This window comes from Schistocerca nitens, chromosome 3 (genome assembly GCF_023898315.1).
Source record: "Schistocerca nitens isolate TAMUIC-IGC-003100 chromosome 3, iqSchNite1.1, whole genome shotgun sequence".
NCBI classification, from domain to species: domain Eukaryota; kingdom Metazoa; phylum Arthropoda; class Insecta; order Orthoptera; family Acrididae; genus Schistocerca; species Schistocerca nitens.
In genome coordinates, this window is record NC_064616.1 from 48377779 (window position 1) to 48393100 (window position 15322).

The 15322-nt window shown below is 43.8% G+C and overlaps 1 protein-coding gene across 1 annotated transcript in view; it reads left to right on the forward strand.

Moving 5' to 3' along the window:
• Positions 1-11598, forward strand: part of LOC126248415 (structural maintenance of chromosomes protein 4-like) — a 164507-nt gene extending 152909 nt beyond the window's left edge. The window contains exon 15 of the mRNA XM_049949380.1: positions 11581-11598. Coding sequence (XP_049805337.1) covers positions 11581-11598 — 18 coding nt within the window. The remainder of the gene's footprint in view (positions 1-11580) is intronic.
• The last annotated feature ends 3724 nt before the right edge of the window (positions 11599-15322 follow it).

A 15322-nucleotide genomic window follows, 5' to 3' on the forward strand; every position in this document is an offset into this window, starting at 1 on the left:
CCGGTTCTCCGGCAAGTAGTTCGCCTCATTCAGCAGGGGTGGTCCTCCCGCCCTCCGGGCCGGGCCTCGGACCCTCTTCGTAATTATTTTCTTCTACGAGACCGCCTCTCGGTCTTGGAAGGAGTTCTCCTTCTGGCTACCGATGATACAGCTCCTCGCGTGGTTGTTCCTGCAGGTTTACGAAGGGAGGTCCTCACGTTATTACATTCGGGGCACTGGGGTGTTTCCCGTACTAAAACCTTGGCTCGCAGACATGTGTACTGGCCCGGTATTGACAGAGAAATTGAGCATTTAGTGGCCGCCTGTTCCCAGTGTGCGAGCCAACAAGCATCTGCCAGGGCGGCGTTATCTTCATGGCCGCCGGCAACCCAAGCATGGGAACGTGTTCACATCGATTTTGCAGGCCCGTTTCTCAATGGCTTTTGGCTCATTGTCATTGATGCTTATTCCCGATTCCCGTATGTGGTTCGCTGCTCCTCAACCACTTCAGAAGTTGCAATCCAGGCACTAGCAAAAATCTTTTCTGTGGAAGGTCTGCCAATCACCCTGGTCTCAGACAATGGACCGCAGTTTATTTCGCAGACCTTCCAGGATTTTTGTAGGCGCTTCGGTATTCGGCACGTTTGCTCTCCCCCCTTCCATCTACAATCGAATGGGGAAGCTGAGCACATGGTGCGCACTTTTAAGACGCAGATAAAAAAGTATGTGCACGAATTTCCTGCAGAGGAAGCCTTGACGTTTTTCTTGACGGCATACCGGACCACACCAATGGGCGAACGCAGCCCCGCAGAGCTCCTCCATGGGCGTCAACCTAGGACTCTGCTGCACCTCCTCCGGCCTGGTCCTCACCAGTCTTCACAAACCGGAGTACCTGGCTTTCCACTGGGTATGTCGGTCTGGGCCCGTGGGTTTGGTCGCAATCCACGTTGGATACCAGCGGTGGTCCTGCGCCGAAATGGCCGCCGGCTCTATACCTTGCAGGTGGGGGATCGGGTGGTACGTCGTCACCAAAATCAGCTACGTCCACGTTCAGGCACCCACCCTCCGACCTCTCGGACGCCGGCTTCCCCATTGCCGGCACCTGTCTTGGTTTCACAGGGGACGTTACCTCCTCTTCCCGCTGTGACTCTGCCGCAGTGCAATGGTTCTCAGCCTTGGCAGCCTCAAGTAGCTCCAGCACCGGCATCGCCATCATTCGAGATGCCCCAGCGAGAGCCGGCCCCCCTAGCAGGCCCGGTTTCTCAGGGGGCTAGTTCACCTGTGGTCGTCCCTTCCCCTTCGTCCCCGCCACTGGGTCTTGCCCCTCCCGACGTGGGACAGGATCCGGAGTTAGACAGCTTGTCACCCGTTCTGTCCCGAGCTCCGGTTGGGGGACAACGGGGGCCTCTTCGTGTGGGTCACTTCCAACCGTATTCGAAGGTTCCGGCTCGAGGATTGGCAGATCCCCTCGACTCCGGCCATACAATGGATGTGGAGGTCATCGCTCCTGCCCTACGCTCCACCTTCCGACGCAGTGGATCACAGTGGCTTCACCCCCCAAAGGAGGAGGAGTGTAGTAGCCACCAGAAAGATCGCGGGAGGCGCACATTGGCACGGCGCATCACGGGCGGTAGTTGCCGCAAGTAGAGTCCCGTCCACCAGAGGGCACGCGAGAATTCGGACGTGACCTCTGCCGGCATAACAACAACTCCGGCAGCACGGGCCGTGCCCAGTCAGTTAACATCGGGCATGCCTAGGACACAGTCCCGGTCTACGCTAAGTGAAGTGCGACGTAACGTGAACAGTGTTACTACAGAAGAGTTACAACTACTGGGTTATATAGGAGCACTCACTACACTAAATATACACACTAGGCAGAGATCAGAACCAACCAACACACAGAAGAAACCCACAAAACCAGCATGGCAACACAGGCTACAGATCAGAATAGAAAAACTGAGAAAGGACATCGGACAGCTAACACAATTTATAAGAAATGAAATGTCAGAAAAAAAAAGAAAAAGGTTAGGTAAAATCTCACAACAAGAATCGGTAGAGCAATTAGATGAAAAGAAGCAGAAATTACAAGCATTGGCCAAACGACTTAGAAGATACCAAAAAAGTAAAAATAGAAGGAAATAAAACCAAACATTCAACACAAACCAAAAGAAATTTTACCAGACAATAGATAACACACAGATTAAAATAGACAATCCATCAAACATAACAGACATGCAACACTTCTGGAACAACATATGGTCAAACTTGGTACAACATAACAGACATGCACAGTGGATACAAGCAGAAACTGACACATACAAGATGATACCACAAATGCCTGAAATGATAATTTTGCAACATGAAGTCACCCAAGCAATTAATTCTACTCACAATTGGAAAGCCCCTGGAAAAGATAAAATAGCAAATTTCTGGCTGAAGAAGTTCACCTCGACACATTCACATCTAACTAAATTATTTAACAGTTACATTGCAGACCCATACACATTCCCTGATACACTTACACATGGAATAACTTATCTGAAATCTAAAGATCAAGCAGACACAGCAAACCCAGCAAAATATCGCCCTATTACATGCCTACCAACAATATACAAAATATTAACTTCACTCATTACACAGAAATTAATGACACATACAACACAGAACAAAATTATAAATGAAGAACAAAAAGACTGTTGCAAAGGAGCGCGAGGATGTAAAGAGCAACTGATAATAGATGCAGAGGTGACATATCAAGCTAAAACTAAACAAAGGTCGCTACACTACACATACATTGATTACCAAAAAGCTTTTGATAGTGTACCCCAGTCATGGTTACTACAAATACTGGAAATATACAAAGTAGATCCTAAATTGATACAGTTCCTAAACATAGTAATGAAAAATTGGAAAACCACACTTAATATCCAAACAAATTCAAATAATATCACATCACAGCCAATATGGATTAAGCATGGAATATACCAAGGAGACTCATTAAGTCCTTTCTGGTTCTGCCTTGCTCTGAACCCATTATCCAACATGCTAAATAATACAAATTATGGATGCAATATTACTGGAACATACCCACACAAAATCACACATTTGCTATACATGGATGATCTAAAACTACTGGCAGCAGTAAATCAACAACTCAACCAATTACTAAAGATAACAGAAGTATTCAGCAATGATATAAATACGGCTTTTGGAACAGACAAATGTAAGAAAAATAGCATAGTCAAGGGAAAACATACTAAACAAGATGATTACATATTGGATAACCACAGCGACTGCATAGAAGCGATGGAAAAAACAGATGCCTATAAATATCTTGGATACAGACAAAATATAGGAATAGATAATACAAATATTAAAGAAGAACTAAAAGAAAATATAGACAAAGACTAACAAAAATACTGAAAATTGAATTGACTGCAAGAAACAAGACAAAAGCTGTAAATACTTATGCTATACCAATATTGACCAACTCATTTGGAGTAGTGAAATGGAGTAACACAGACCTAGAAGCTCTCAATACACTTACACGATCACAAGGCCACAAATATAGAATACATCACATACATTCAGCAACAGAAAGATTCACATTAAGCAGAAAGGTAGGAGGAAGGGGATTTATCGACATAAAAACCCTGCATTATGGACAGGTAGACAATTTAAGAAAATTCTTTATAGAACGAGCAGAGATGTGACATCACACCACAGGTGAGTGCCACGGCCATGTGCAGTATTGGTGGCAATGGAAGTGACAAGGAGGTGTCACCTGCTCAGAAGTTCTATGATGCAGTGCAACTTCCACCTCAGCACTCTGGAAGACAGCTCATCATATGCTTCAGTGGAGGTTGCTGACTGTGGTCCATGATGTCAGTTGTTGTGAAGATTAGGTCCTGGTTCTCCACCATGGATGAACCAAGACAGCAGCAGATGCTCATAAATTGACCAGGAGCCTATGTGAAGGTGCAATGCCTGGTTGGTGAGGGGATGACAGCTTGTAGATAACTTGCAATGATCCATAGTAGAAGAGGGATGGCTGCATCCTTGTCTTCTCATCCATGATGACTCAGTGGACAGGAACAACAGGCCATGGTTATGATATCCTTGCGTATTCTTGTATTTGAGAGGAGTTATATTACACCATCTTGGGTTGTCGGGTGTTCTGCCGGATATCAGCGCCGTACTTGTACGATATTTCGGTCACGTAGCTCCTAACCTTCATCAGGGCGACAGTCTCAGTTCACACCTGATGAAGGTTACGAGCTACGTGACCGAAATATTGTGCAAGTACGACGCTGATATCCGGCAGAACACCCGACAACACAAGATGTCATTAGATTGCCGGGAAAGCCTGAAGAGTTACATAGGAGTTATATTGTTTATTGATAGCTGTAGAGTATAAATTCGCGGAGTTGTTAGATATTAGCAGTAGAATGGATAGGGTGTCTGTGTGCTGTGTGCGGGCGCAGGAGGAATTGGCCGCGGTTCACGAGCAGCTGAGCATGCTGTTGGCCATGGTCAGCCGCCCTCAGGCTGCTGCCTCAAGGTGCAGTGACGGCGGAGGGTCTGGCATGTCACTTGAGACAGCCCAGGTGTCACGTGCTGCGTCCGCTGACTCAGCTGCCGACGCACCTTCTACTGTACCCGGCATGTTGGGGCCGACCTCACCTCAGGGTGAGTGGCAGACTGCAACGCGTTCGCATCGCTCGAGGCAGAGGGTCAATGTGGAAGCTGTTCGGCTGGCCTCGCCCATTCATCCTGTCAGTGGGCAGGTGGCCACTCCCTCAGCAGCACCCGATTAGGTACACGGGGGCAAAGGCTTGCTGGTTATTGGGAGCTCCAGCATTAGGCGGGTGATGGAGCCCCTTAGGAAAATAGCGTACTAGGCTGGAAAGAAATCCAACGTGCACTCGATTTGTCTGCCGGGGGGCCTCATCCAAGATGTGGAGGCGGCCTTGCCTGCAGTTATCGAGCATACGGGGTGCAGTCATCTGCAAGTAGTTGCTCACATCGGCACCAATGATGCCTGTCGCTTGGGTTCTGAGGCGATCCTCAGTTCGTACAGGTGGCTGGCGGATTTGGTGAAAACCACTGGCCGCGCACATGGGGTGCAAGCAGAGCTCTCTATCTGCAGCATCGTTCCCAGAGTGGATCGGGGTCGTTTGGTTTGGAGCCGAGTGCAGGGTCTCAACCAGAGGCTTCGTCGACTCTGTGACGGTCTTGGCTGCAGATTACTAGACTTGCGCTATTGAGTGGGGAATTGTAGAACACCCCTAGATTGGTCAGGGGTGCACTACACAAAGGAAGTGGCTACTCAGGTAGCAGAGTACTTGTGGCGTGCACATGTTTTTTTTTTTTTTTTTTTTTTTAGGCTAGGCAGTAGTGCGAGGTGTCCTGATGAACACTCACCAGTCGACGTGCAGGCAGGGAAATCAGGATGCACTCAGTGTAAAGACACTTAATCTATCAACATATTAGCAGTAAATTTTCAGAGTATTCGGAATAAAGTTCCTGAATTTACTGCCCTCCAGGAAGCGTGTGGCGCGCAAATTATTCTCGGAACTGAGACATGGCTGAACCCTGAGATAGGAAGTTCTGAAATATTTAGTGAGGGTTGGAACATGTATCGGAAAGACAGATTAGACATCGTAGGAGATGGTGTCTTCATTGCAGTTGACAAAAATATTGTCTCTACTGAGGTCGAAGTAGAAGTGAAGTTATCTGCACACATTTAACAGGACTAGGGGAAGTAAAGTTAATTGTGGGGTGTTATTACCGGCCACCAGGTTCCACCGTGACAGTTCTAGAATCATTCAAAGGGAGTCTACATTCTGTATCGCAGAAGTACCCAGATCATGCTATATTAGTCAGAGGCAACTTCAACCTACCTAGTATAGACTGGGATGTCTATGTGTTCATTACAGGTGGTACAGACAAGCCGTCGTGTGAATTACTTTTGAACACATTATCCGAAAACTCTCTTGAGCAGCTAAATCGACAGCCAATGTGTAATGGAAATATTTTAGATCTGGTAGCCATGAACAGACCAGACCTCATTGACAGTGGCAGTGTTGAGACAGGGATTAGTGATCATGATGTTGTCATTATGACTATGGTTACAAAAGTTAAAAAAAGTTGGTCAAGAAGGCTAGGCGAGTATTCTTACTATGAAGAGCAGATAAGCTGTTGTTAGCATCCCACTTAGTAAATGAATCGACTTCATTTACTTCTGGTACGATGGATGTGGAAGAATTATGGGCAAATTTTAAACACATTGCAAATCACGCATTGGACAAGTATGTTCCAAAAAAGTGAGTTACTGATGGAAAAGACCAGTTGCACTCGCGGTATAAGAAAGATCGGGAGAATGAGGACAGGCAAAAGTTAGTAGAGATTGATGCTGCTGTAAAAAGAGCAATGCGTGAAGCATTCAACCACTACCACTGTCATACCTCAGCAAAAGGTCTTGCTGAAAACCCAGGGAAATTCTGGTCTTCCGTAAAATCGGTAAGTGGGTTGAAGGCTTCCATCCAGTCACTCACTGATCAGTCTGGTCTGGCAACGGAAGACAGCAAAACGGAAACTGAAATTTTAAATTTAGCATTTGAGAAATCTTTCACGTAAGAGGATCGTACAAACATACCGCCGTTTGAGTCTCGTACAGATTCCCTTATGGAGAACATTGTGATAGACATCCCTGGGGTTGTGAAGCAGCTGAATGGGTTGAAAATAAATAAATCACCAGGTCCTGATGGGATTCCAATTCAGTTTTACAGAGAGTGCCCCAAGAAAGTGTGGTAGGTCTGCTGTTGTTTTCTATCTACATAAATGATCTTTTGGATAGGGTGGATAGCAACGTGCGGCTGGATGATGATGATGATGATGATGATGATGATGATGATGATGATGATGATGATGATGATGATGATGATGATGATGTGTACAGGAAGGTGTCATCGTTGAGTGACTGTAGGAGGATACAAGATGACTTGGACAGGATTTGTGATTGGTGTAAAGAATGGCAGCTAACTCTAAATATAGATAAATGTAAATTAATTCAGATGAATAGGAAAAAGAATCCTGTAATGTTTGAATACTCCATTAGTAGTGTAGCGCTTGACACAGTCACGTCGATTAAATACACTCCTGGAAATTGAAATAAGAACACCGTGAATTCATTGTCCCAGGAAGGGGAAACTTTATTGACACATTCCTGGGGTCAGATACATCACATGATCACACTGACAGAACCACAGGCACATAGACACAGGCAACAGAGCATGCACAATGCCGGCACTAGTACAGTGTATATCCACCTTTCGCAGCAATGCAGGCTGCTATTCTCCCATGGAGACGATCGTAGAGATGCTGGATGTAGTCCTGTGGAACGGCTTGCCATGCCATTTCCACCTGGCGCCTCAGTTGGACCAGCGTTCGTGCTGGACGTGCAGACCGCGTGAGACGACGCTTCATCCAGTCCCAAACATGCTCAATGGGGGACAGATCCGGAGATCTTGCTGGCCAGGGTAGTTGACTTACACCTTCTAGAGCACGTTGGGTGGCACGGGATACATGCGGACGTGCATTGTCCTGTTGGAACAGCAAGTTCCCTTGCCGGTCTAGGAATGGTAGAACGATGGGTTCGATGACGGTTTGGATGTACCGTGCACTATTCAGTGTCCCCTCGACGATCACCAGTGGTGTACGGCCAGTGTAGGAGATCGCTCCCCACACCATGATGCCGGGTGTTGGCCCTGTGTGCCTCGGTCGTATGCAGTCCTGATTGTGGCGCTCACCTGCACGGCGCCAAACACGCATACGACCATCATTGGCACCAAGGCAGAAGCGACTCTCATCGCTGAAGACGACACGTCTCCATTCGTCCCTCCATTCACGCCTGTCGCGACACCACTGGAGGCGGGCTGCACGATGTTGGGGCGTGAGCGGAAGACGGCCTAACGGTGTGCGGGACCGTAGCCCAGCTTCATGGAGACGGTTGCGAATGGTCCTCGCCGATACCCCAGGAGCAACAGTGTCCCTAATTTGCTGGGAAGTGGCGGTGCGGTCCCCTACGGCACTGCGTAGGATCCTACGGTCTTGGCGTGCATCCGTGCGTCCCTGCGGTCCGGTCCCAGGTCGACGGGCACGTGCACCTTCCGCCGACCACCGGCGACAACATCGATGTAATGTGGAGACCTCACGCTCCACGTGTTGAGCAATTCGGCGGTACGTCAACCCGGCCTCCCGCATGCCCACTATACGCCCTCGCTCAAAGTCCGTCAACTGCACATATGGTTCACGTCCACGCTGTCGCGGCATGCTACCAGTGTTAAAGACTGCGATGGAGCTCCGTATGCCACGGCAAACTGGCTGACACTGACGGCGGCGGTGTACAAATGCTGCGCAGCTAGCGCCATTCGACGGCCAACACCGCGGTTCCTGGTGTGTCCGCTGTGCCGTGCGTGTGATCATTGCTTGTACAGCCCTCTCGCAGTGTCCGGAGCAAGTATGGTGGGTCTGACACACCGGTGTCAATGTGTTCTTTTTTCCATTTCCAGGAGTGTATTTGGGTGTAACATTGCAGAGCGATGTGAAGTGGGACAAGCATGTAATGGCAGTTGTGGGGAAGGCGGATAGTCTTCTTCGGTTCATTTGTAGAATTTTGGGAAGATGTGGTTCATCTGTAAAGGAGACCGCTTATAAAACACTAATGCTACCTACTCTTTGAGTACTGCTCAAGCGTTTGGGATCCCCATCAAGTCGGATTGAGGGAGGACATAGAAGCAATTCAGAGGTGGGCTACTAGATTTGTTACTGGTAGGTTTGATCATCATGTGAGTGTTATGGAAATGCTTCAGGAACTGTGGTGGGAATCTCTAGAGGCAAGGAGGTGTTCTTTTCATGAATCACTACTGAGGAAATTTAGGGAACCAGCATTTGAGGCTGACTGCAGTACAATTTTACTGCTGCCAACTTATATTTCACGGAAAGACCACAAAGATAAGAGAGATTAAGGCTCGTGCAGAGGCATATAGGCAGTCATTTCTCCCTCATTCTGTTTGAGAGTGGAACAGGGAGAGAAGATGCTAGTTGTGGTACGATGTACCCTCCGCCACGCACCGTATACTGGATTGCGGAGTATGTATGTAGATGTAGATGTCGATGTAGATGTAGATATGCATCACGTTGACTGCATCCCAGTGTTGAAGTTAGAAAGCAGGCAGCAGGCAGGCTATCATCATTCGACTTGTCATGGTTTCGCTGAAGCTCAGTAGACTTGTTCTCTCTGGATCTACTAACACAGACAGAATGGCAGCATCACTGAATGTGTCTCTGAGTTATGAAAGCCTTGTTACTTAAAGGGTCAAACCTGTCAGCACTCATTGCCTTGTTGTGGTAATTGAGTAATTATTCTGGCTCACTGAGCTAGGTTCTTCCTTTCTACATTTGATTTTGTAGTGGTGTTCAGGCACTGAAGTTATGTTGTGTTACCTCACAGTGCTTTGTTATGTAGTATGGCAACATTTGTTTTTCTGCCTGCCTAGCTCTGATGTTGTGTGGCAGTACTCAACTCTTGCCCTGACATCTGTTTCATTGACAGTATGCCCTTTTGACATTCAAATTATCAAACCGTACCAGAGCTAACCTTCTCTGTTCTGTGATCATCTGGTAGACCTTTTAAAAAATTTTAACATACACAGTGTAATTATTCTGCTGACATTCCTCTCCTGTTTCAAAAATTCATCCTGGATTTTGCCTTTAATAATCATGTGCACTAATTTCATAGATGTACTTACATAATTGTACAGTGTGCCCATTGCACCAACACTTTTGCTCGTGAGAGTTGACATACATAGATTGTCTCTTTGCTTCCCAATTCTATGTCATTATTAAGATTTAGTTTACTGAATCTCTTTCACAGTTATGCTACATTATCAACTGTGCGGAACTGTATCGAACACCTTGCGGAAGTCAAGAAACACGGCATCTACCTGGGAACCCGTGTCAATGGCCCTCTGAGTCTCAGGGACAAATAGCGCGAGCTGGGTTTCACACAATCGTCTTTTTCGAAACCCATGCTGATTCCTGGAGAGTAGATTTCTAGTCTTCAGAAAAGTCATTATACTCGAACATAATACATGTTCCAAAATTCTACGACTGATAGACATTAGAGATATAGGTCTATAGTTCTGTACATCTGTTCGATGTCCCTTCTTGAAAACGGGGATGACCTGTGCCCTTTTCCAATCTTTTGGAATGCTACGCTCTTCTAGAGACCTACAGTACACTGCTGCAAGAAGGGGGGCAAGTTCCTTCACGTACTCTGTGTAAAATAGAACTGGTATCCCATCAGGTCCAGCGGCCTTTCCTCTTTTGAGCGATTTTAATTGTTTCTCTATCCCTCTGTCGTCTATTTCAATATCTACCATTTTGTCATCTGTGCGACAATCTAGAGAAGGAACTACAGTGCAGTCTTCCTCTGTGAAACAGCTTTGGAAAAAGACATTTAGTATTTCGGCCTTTAGTCTGTCATCCTCTGTTTCAGTACCATTTTGGTCACAGTGTGTCTGGACATTTTGTTTTGATCCACCTACCACTTTGACATAAGACCAGAATTTCTTAGGATTTTCTGCCAAGTCAGTACATAGAACTTTACTTTCGAATTCATTGAACACCTCTCGCATAGCCCTCCTCACACTACATTTCGCTTCGCGTAATTTTTGTTTGTCTGCAAGGCTTTGGCTATGTTTATGTTTGCTGTGAAGTTCCCTTTGCTTCCACAGCAGTTTTCTAACTCGGTTGTTGTACCACAGTGGCTCTTTTCCATCTCTTACGATCTTGCTTGGCACATACTCATCTGATAATGATGAGTCTTTAATTATTACATACCTGCCTTCCTAGCTGAGATTGATAACACCTTCCTGTATCATAGTTTTCAACTTGGAGGTAGCTGGTTCAAAATCCAGTGTTGGAAGAAATTTTTGTTCCTAGTATTTGGCTGGCAAGTGGAAGAGAAATGGTGGTATACAATTCCTGATCACAAGATTTTATCTAAATGCCTTGGGCTAAATTTGAAACCTCCCTGCACTGCCACATGGAGTGAGGGCATGTGATTTATGTGTCACATGGGGATGTTACGCTAAGTGCTGCCTCTAGGTTTCACCTCTACCTTCCCTTCAACCATAACAACTCAAGCACAAAATTAGACTTTTTACAGTCAGCCATATAAAACACATACCCACTTGATACTTCATAATAGGTCAGAGGAAGGCAGAAGCAAACACCCAGGACAACAATGCAAAATTACTGTCTATGCCCCAATGCTCATTTTCTGAGTATGAATGAGAGAGGTTTTGAGTTATTCTGTAATTATTATCTGCAGTGCTTTACATGAAGAATCTTTCAAAAGGAGTGAAACATTTTAATGGATTGTACAAAAGTTTGCTTAATTTTGGATAATGTGCTGTGATTAGAACATTAAACTGTTTGTTACTTGGAGCAGAGTGTTACAGCTCATAAAAACAGATTTCATCTATTTTCATGCTTATGTATAATACATACATGAGATAAATTTGTTCATTTTAGGAATATTATGAAGAGTAACAAGAAAATAGAAGAAATTAACACAGAAATAGTACACTTAGAAAATGTGATGAATGTGTATAAGGACCGGAATAGTTACCTCCTGAACCTTGTAAAGGATATAAATATTGAGCTGAACAAAGTAACAGTAAGTAATGAAACATTTTGAACCCTGGTCTGCAATCAGATCAGTGTACAGTTTAATGCCTATAGTTGTCACTGTTAGCCTGATGCTGTTTTACTTATCCTCTACATTTTCTTGCATCTATCAATTTCTCTATCCACATGACTGCAATCCTTTGTCTTGAGCTTTTTGATACTGATAGTTTAAGTCTCTTGTATGACTATATAGTAAAAATCAGTGTTCTTCACCTAGTTATATTGTAGAAAATGGAGTTTATTAAATGTGATGTGATGAAAAGATTATCATCTGCCAATAGCAGACATTTTTTTGCTGTTTGGTGTGGGATAAACTGACACTAAATTGTTCACTAGTGCAGAAATGCTAGCAAATTCAGCTAACTGCAAATTCTGTGAATTTTGGATATTTATTGACACACATAAGCTGACTTCCAAGTTTTTCTTTGTATACAGGTGTGTCACATAAAATTGTTTCAAAATTCTAGATTCCAATACTTCATATACAAACCAAACTTGTTTGTTTGTTTTGTTTTCCAATCATTGTTTAGTGATTGTATCAATATGTGTGTGTGTTGTTATATATTGGATATTTCCAAATATATACAGGTGTCACATCAAATTAGTTTTATATTGTGAGTTATAAATTAAATTTGTGCTTACTACAAATTTCCTCTGTAGTAGTTTCTTTGCAACAAGTATTCCCCCTCATTTAAAAGTATATTTATGTGATCAAGTGTATACTGGTATTTTTCAGAATTTTCATGACTTTGTCATGCATAACATATTTTGTGGCAAATAAAATTTAATGATCTACAGTTGCAACACCGATACATTTTGGCAGTAATATCTTGTTTTGAAAATTATATCCCTTTAATTGTAGTGAAGGTACTTAAGTGATTAGTGCATTTCCACATTTTTCTGCTCAAAGGCCAGTTTCTTCTGAAGAAGTGTTTATTACTTTGCAGTCATGATGTAGTTCTGACAAAATGGGCTGCCCTGTGTAAAACTGTTCTGCACATAAAATAATTGTCATATTATGTTACAGTTAGTTTGTTCCCACAACAGTACTGCATGTATTCTCTGTTTCTCATATATTTCTTCTGTTGTCAAATTTGCCACACAAGTCTGTTACTGGGTATACCTTCTACAAAATAAATATCACACATACATATTTTCATGTAGCTTCAAGGAAGCACTTAATTTTATATCAGGTTTTCTCTTATATTGACATAAACATTCCTTCACCATTTTTGGTGCAGTTCCTAAAAGTGCACTTACATTTTTTGCATAGAAACTAGTCCAGAAGAGAATCAGTGAGGTTAATTTAAAGTTATTTGTTTAGTGATCAGAAAAATATTGCACCTGCTGCAATGCAGCTCTGCTGTGGATGTTATCAGGCAAAAGGTAACTGTGTTGCTGTTTTTAGGCAGCTAGAAATCATCCTTATTGTTAAGTGATCAGAAGAAACTCTGAATATATGTCAAGTGAATGGCTAAGAGTCCCTTACTAGAAATAAAAAAGACGTGTGAAGTACTATTCTCACCTGCAGGTACTGTCTTCTTTCCAGGAAATGCAGTACCTACCACTACTCATAAACTATGCTGTGAGTAGTGAGTCAGTAGCAGGTCTAGGGGCCTTGTACGGGAAGACAAGCACTAGAGCAAACTTGAAGTACTACAGTCATTCCTTTAACCAATAAGTCTGCGGTGCTGTCTCACACTCACACTGAAACTGTGTCACTGCACACACGTTCCCTCTAGCAGGGCTTGCTGTGTCCCTTGTCAGGAGAAAGCAGAGACATGAGGGTGTGGCTTTGTTAATAACCATCAGTTCAAACATATGTTGAATAGTGGTACACCTTAGGAAAATGGTCCCAAGGCATGGGAAGGATATCTTCATACACTCAGTGTGTGTGCTCCTAGGTCTCAGTAAACATTCAGTCTTTAATGACATCCTCATCAGTGGGGAATTAAATCCTAATCTTGTTTCTTTCATGCTGAAAAGGCTATTCCAGCAGCCATTGAGGGAACAGAGTTTATCACACTACAGACTGTGGAACACACAGGCACGAATGATGCCTGTTCTGTATGCTTCAAGGTGGTACTTGAAGACAAGCCTAGCTCATGTGATTTTATCAAAGTTTGCAACATGGAGCCTTATCCCCAGAATTTATTGTAGCCTTATGGTTCTGAGTCAAGAGGAAGGTCTGAAACAGAGACTTTGAATGTCAAGTGAAAAGGTAGGTTGTTGAATATATGTCCAAAAGAAATGGGACTAAATTTTCCCAAATTAGAATACAGAATTCCTGTTTCATGGATGTGAACTAGTTTCTTGAAATTATTTAATGACACTGCATGTGTTTTATAAAGGACAATATATTCAAATATACACAACCAGAATATTTTAAATGTCTTCTGCAACCACTCTGCAATAATTGTGTAGTAAAATAAACATCTGTCACTTGGTAGGGCACTGAGGGATCAGACATGACAACCTTTAGCATGCTAAACAACAAAAGAAACCATTGCAGTGTTGATTATTAAATATGCACAAATTACCAGATCCTTCTAATCATGTGCTGGAGACAGTGAAAGCAGCTGTTTAGTATACCCTAACTGCATACCTAATAGCAGTGCAATCACTTTCAAGTCACCATAAATCTGCCATTGAGAGTCGTTACACCTAATGGCTTCTAGTAAAATTTTCATGTTTTGGTATGACTCTTTCATTTGCACACTGTGCCCAACTGGAATACTGCCAACTGGAATAGAAGGAAGCTTATTACCAATATGTAAAAGCACTGCTTTTAAGCTCAACTTTGACGAATCAATAAAGATTCTCTTCTCATCAGGGTTGTAATTAATTCTGAGAGCCTTCATTAGACCATTTATGACTACACATGCCACAAGACTATCTTGTATGTTAAAAAAAGGAGTGAATTATTGCTCTATTCTGCAGTAGAATGAAACATTTCTATTGCTTCCCAGAAAGTTGCACTGCTACAGTCTTGATTCTAAAATCTCAGTCTTAGCTTTAGAGAGCTTCAAATTTCTAATGAGATCACTTAACTCATTTTGAGGCAATTTTTTTGGATCATCAGTTGATGATATGTTAGGAAGAAACTCTGGATCTTCTGATGTGCATGCTTCAAGATGATGTAGTTGGCTGAAGAGCCAACACCGTGTTACTAGGGGAGGCCGAAATGCACGCGTTTTAGCTCATGCAGGCTGGCGTGAGGAGGGAAGAACTATACTGACGTGAGGTCTGGAACATGACAAGGAATTAGAATTCAGAAAGCGGATGTAATTAGTTTAATACTTAACTTTAATCCATTAATGGTGAATGTCGCTCTTGATGGTATATGATGCACAATATTATCTGTCCGCCCCCGGTAGCTGAGTGGTCAGCGCGACTGCTCGTGAATGGGATAGCCGAGCTTGTGCACCTCATTACGGTAAATATGAATGGCCCACCAGAAAATCTCTTCAACCAGGTATGAAGAACATTAAGAGTGAACCTCTAGTAGACCATAAAAAGATTCTGCTCCTGCCCTTGCACACCAAGTTGGGTCTCATGAAAAACTATGTTAAGGAAATTAACAAAG